Raw genomic sequence first — 5,482 nt, 5'->3', positions numbered from 1 at the left:
AAATAACTTATTCAAAAAAAATATACACCATTTTTGTTCTTTTTTTAATGTAGATGTCATTGAAAAACTACATCAAGAGACTAAGAAGAAAAAAAATCCTACAAATTCAAGACACATATTCGGAAGAAAAATATACATGCAAAGATGGAACAAACAACATAATAGAAAGTGCATACAACTCAACAATTCATAAAGAACATGCATTCACAAGAACTTCGACAGAAAGACAAAAGCAACAATTCTAACAATAACCAATAAAAAAAAAGGAGAACGAGCATCACGTAAGAAGACTAAATCCATCAACTAAAATAAATGCAAAAATTAAACTACCAAATAAAAATGTCACTTTGTACAACTCCAACATTTAAATATTTTGTACTATAAATTATTTTAAACAAAACACTTTTTAAATTTAACTTTAATTTATACATATTTAATTTAATTCTACAAAACATAACCATTTTTAATATTTATTATATACTATCATTAATTTACCGTCTACCTATTGTGCGGTCTCATTCTAGTTAGGTTAATTTAAGAATATGTAAATTACTCGCACTAGCTCATTTAATTTTATATCCGTGATGTTTCATGGTTGCAGTGACTACTACTTTGATCAAGTATACACGCGCATAATAGAACTAGCCAAGTAACTTCACATTAGCATGGATAATAATTGTATATATGGATAATAATTGTATATATGATACGATATGGAATAAAATGCATGATATAGGGATTGAGGCAGAAATGGTCCTCATTGGTAGGCAAATATTAAATCATATGTATATATATATATATATATATATATATATATATATATATATATATATATATATATATATATATTAAAGAGCAAGTAAGCTATATCACATGAAGACATCATGCAACACAACAAAATTTCATGCATTTTGAATATAAACTTGTCTTTCCTTATTCTTTTGTCATCCCTTTGCTAATAAAGATCCAACTTAAAGAATAGGTAGTAAGAAAACTAACATAATAGACACAATAAACGCCTTTATATAAGTCAAATAGTCAACATAAATAATCTCGGTCATGATAGTTCTTGACCTAATAAGTCATAGCCTAATACTTGAGATAAGAATAATATGGATATGAGAAGTCTAATGTAGTTTAAATAACTACATTATATACGAAAATATGTTGGACTGTTAGATATACATATATTAATAAAAATGAAATAATTCCACAAAAACTTCCAAACTTTCAATATTAAGTTACTCACAAGTGTTTGGAAACACGATGAGTCGTGATCCGCTATAAGTTCTTTATCAAAGGGACAGTTAAAATGTTTAGCTTTTCTAAGAATTGAAGGTTATACAATTATACTGTTGTTGGCTTGAATACATAATGGGTGGCTATGTCCTGAAATTGCTTGTTTTGTTGGTATTGCTATGGCATTTAGGATCCAACCATGCAGCAACAGAGGGTGGAGAAAAGAAGTGCAAAGAGAGGGAGAGACTTGCTCTGCTCAAGTTCAAACAAGGCCTCCATGATAAGTATGGCATTTTGTCTTCATGGAAGGACGAGAATGATTGCTGCAAATGGAAGGGGATTCGATGCAACCATGAAACTGGGTACGTTGAGAGGCTTGATCTTCACTGCTCTGAACCACAATACTACTTGAGCGGTGAAATCAGCCCTTCCTTGACTGACCTCCAACACTTGTCGTATCTAGACCTCACTTGCTTATCAAATAACGCCACTACTCACATCCCATCATTCTTGGGTTCTTTCCCAAATCTATGCTATCTTAATCTCTCTTCTGCTGCTTTCTCCGATTATGTTCCTGGAGAACCTTATTTTGAGGGAGAGATCCCATCACAGCTGGGAAATCTCTCGCAACTGCAGTATCTTGATCTTAGCTTCAATCTTCTTGATGGAGTAATCCCTTCTCAACTTGGAAGTCTCTTACAGCTGCAGCATCTTGATCTTGGTAACAATCAACTTGGAGGAGTGATCCCCTACCAACTTGGGAATCTTTCTCAACTGCAGCATCTTGATCTTAGTCTCAACCAACTTAGAGGAGTGATCCCCTACCAACTTGGGAATCTTTCTCAACTGCAGCATCTTGATCTTAGTGGCAACCAACTTAGAGGAATGATCCCCTACCAACTTGGGAATCTTTTCCAACTGCAGCATCTTGATATAAGTGTCAACCAACTTGGAGGAGTGATCCCCTACCAACTTGGGAAACTTTCCCAACTGCAGTATCTTGATCTTAGTTGGAACCAACTTGAAGGAGTGATCCCCTACCAACTGCGGCGTCTTGATCATCACCACAATCAGAACCTCACATTTTATGGTAAAAATCATGGCGGTATTCAGTGGCTGTTAAATCTCTCCTCTCTAACAAGCCTTGATTTGAGTGGAGTCCTTAATCTAAATGATTATTCTCTCCACGTACTCCAGTTCCTTGCAAAGCTTCCAAGCCTAAAAGAACTGGGGCTAAGCGGGTGTGGTCTTTCTGATTCTAATATTCTTCCATTGTCTAATTCCAGTTTGAATTTCTCTACTTCCCTTGCTATACTTGATTTGTCTCAGAATTATTTGACATCACAAACTATATTTCATTGGGTGTTTAACTTCACCTCTAATCTCCAAGTGCTTGACCTTTCCTACAACTTCTTAAGAGGCACCATTCCTGATGATTTTGGCAACATAATGCATTCACTTGAATATGCTGACCTCTCAAACAACAATCTAGAAGGCCCTGTTCCAAAATCCTTAGGGAATATATGCACCTTGCAATCATTTTCTGCTTCCAGCAATCACTTGACTGGGGATCTTTCGAGTTTTATTCACAACTCTTCAAGATGCACCAGTAGCTCGTTACAAAAAGTGGATTTATCGAGAAATAAAATTCATGGCATGCTGCCTGACATTTTAAACATCTCGTCTTTGAAAGAGTTATGGCTTTCAGATAATGAATTGCATGGAGAAATACCTACAAGCCTGGGATTGCTTACTGAGTTGGAGAGTGTGCTTCTTAATGGAAATTCTCTTGAAGGTGTCATCACTGAATCTCATTTCACTAACCTCTCCAAATTGAAAGCCTTTGACATAGCAGGTAGCTCGTTGACTATCAAGATTAGTGCCCGCTGGGTTCCACCTTTCCAAATACAAAAGTTGAGGATACCAGGTTGCATGGTAGATTCTAATTTTCCACATTGGCTCAAGAATCAAAATGAATTCAAGTGTCTTGATATTGCAAATCTCAGGAGTCTGGATTCTGTGCCGAACTGGTTGTGGGGAAAATTGCTGACCATGAATATTTTCAATATTTCAGGCAACAATCTAACTGGTACAATTCCAAATCTCCCAATTGAGTTATCTTACCCACAAATAGATTTGACTTCAAATCAATTTGAGGGTTCCATTCCACGGTTTTTGTTGCCAGCAAGTACCTTGTTTCTATCCAACAATAGATTTTCAAATATAGCATCATTTGTTTGCGGCAATAACACAGCCATGCATTTGGGGATTTTGGATTTATCAAACAATCAATTGAAGGGTGAGTTGCCTGATTGTTGGAATAATTTAAACTCACTAGAAGTTCTTGACCTGAGCAATAACAAACTTGAAGGAAAGATTCCTTTCTCATTGGGTGTCTTAACAAAGTTGGAGGCTTTGATTTTAAGAAACAATAATTTCACTGGAAAATTACCTTCTTCCTTGAAGAATTGCTCACAGTTGGCCTGGTTGGACCTGGGACAAAATGAGTTTTATGGTCCAATTCCATTATGGATAGGAGAAAGCTTAAAACAGTTAGTAATCCTAAGCTTAAGATTCAACTACTTCAATGGAAGTCTACCTTCAAGTCTGTGTTTGTTAACAAAGCTTCAAGTTTTGGATCTCTCGCAAAATAGATTATCAAGAGGGATTCCAACATGCATAAAGAATTTTACTGCAATGACTCAAGATGCTAGAAGCTCAACTGAACCAATGGAACATCAGTATGCATACAAAGTTGGAGGAGCTTTCTATTTGGTTGGAGAATATAATTTGTACCTGTTTTTAACATGGAAAAGCGCATATCGTTCCATAAAAAATGCAGATATGCTTCTAACAGGCATTGACCTCTCAAGTAATTATCTCACAGGCCAAATGCCAAAGGAAATTGAGTTGTTATTTGGATTGGTTTTATTGAACTTATCAAGGAACAGTCTCAATGGGGAAATCATCTCTAACATTGGAAACTTACAATCACTAGAGTTTCTTGATTTGTCAAGAAATCATTTGTCAGGCAGAATTCCTTCAAGTCTCTCCAAAATTGATCGTCTTACTATGTTAGACTTGTCAAACAATGATCTTGATGGCAAAATTCCAATTGGAACGCAACTGCAGAGTTTTGATCCTGCAGCTTATGAAGAAAATCCCAATCTGTGTGGAGAACCTCTTAACAAGAAATGTCAAGAAGAAACCGCAGAAGATGAGAGGCCAGAAGCACAAGTGAGTGATGAGAATTCAATATTCTTGGAGGCATTATACATGAGCATGGGGATAGGGTTCTTCACAGGCTTCTGTGGCTTCATAGTTTCAGTATTATTCATCTCCTCTTGCAGAGAACCCTACTCCAGGTTCTTGAATAGTTTGGTCACCAGAATCTATGGCTAGAGGATGAACAGGTAGATTTCTTCCTTGTATTGAAAGTGGACTTATTCTCAAACACTGGTTTCATGTACTGAAATTTGAAATTTCTTGCAGGATCTCCTACTTTTGCATCTTCTACTGTTATCAATAAACCCAATGGAATCATTTGGTTCTCAGCATGCTGTTGTTGAACCTTTTTCTTACTAGTGGTATGAATGCATCTTTTGCTGTAATAAAATTGTTAATGTTAAAAATTTATCAATGTATTTTGAGTATTATATGTTGTATTTTTTTTTTCAAGTTCTCAGATGATCAGATTTAGTAGTTCTGTTCTGTTCTGCTCTATTCTATTATTCTGTGTCAAGAATTGTCTAAAGGGTGTGGGACTGATTGATTCGAAACATTTGGGGCTTGGGCCTAATGGGCTTGGGCTCAACTTCAAAGCCCAGTATATTGCGGACAACTCTAAAGGGTTATGAAGTACTGAAACTAATTTAACTTGCTGTCAAATAATTAACTACTAATTAAGTAGGTCAATTTAGGAATATGTAATATATTGATGATGTTTGTGACTACTACTTTGATCAAGTATACACGCGCATAATAATAGAATTAGTCAAGTAACCTTCACATTAGCATGTATATATATGATATGACATGGAATAAAATGCACCATAGAGATTGAGGTAGAAATGGTCCTCATTGGTAGACAAATTAAATCATTCATATATATAAAGTAAAGAGCAATAAGCCATATCATATAAAGACATCAAGCAACACAACAAAACTTCATGCATCTTGAATATAAATTTGTCTTTCCTTGTTCTTTGTGTTATCTGTTGCTAATAAAGATCCAAATCAAACA

The 5,482-nt window shown here is 35.3% G+C and overlaps 1 protein-coding gene across 1 annotated transcript; it reads left to right on the top strand.

The window, feature by feature from the left end:
- Positions 1-1,293: 1,293 nt before the first annotated feature.
- On the top strand, positions 1,294-4,880 carry LOC107619757 (receptor-like protein EIX1). Its single transcript, XM_021110814.2, has 2 exons — positions 1,294-4,652; positions 4,732-4,880. The coding sequence occupies exon 1, from the start codon at positions 1,375-1,377 to the stop codon at positions 4,639-4,641; it is 3,267 nt and encodes a 1,088-aa protein (XP_020966473.1). The 5' UTR covers positions 1,294-1,374; the 3' UTR covers positions 4,642-4,652; positions 4,732-4,880.
- The last annotated feature ends 602 nt before the right edge of the window (positions 4,881-5,482 follow it).

The sequence above is a fragment of the Arachis ipaensis genome, chromosome B9, assembly GCF_059453495.1.
Source record: "Arachis ipaensis isolate K30076 ecotype BB chromosome B9, ASM5945349v1, whole genome shotgun sequence".
Classification (NCBI taxonomy): Eukaryota; Viridiplantae; Streptophyta; class Magnoliopsida; order Fabales; family Fabaceae; genus Arachis; species Arachis ipaensis.
This window is presented reverse-complemented; position numbering and strand designations above follow the sequence as displayed.

Coding starts and splice junctions, on each gene's coding strand:
- LOC107619757 (XM_021110814.2), top strand. CDS start 1,375: ATGGGTGGCTATGTCCTGAAATTGCTTGTTTTGTTGGTATTGCTATGG.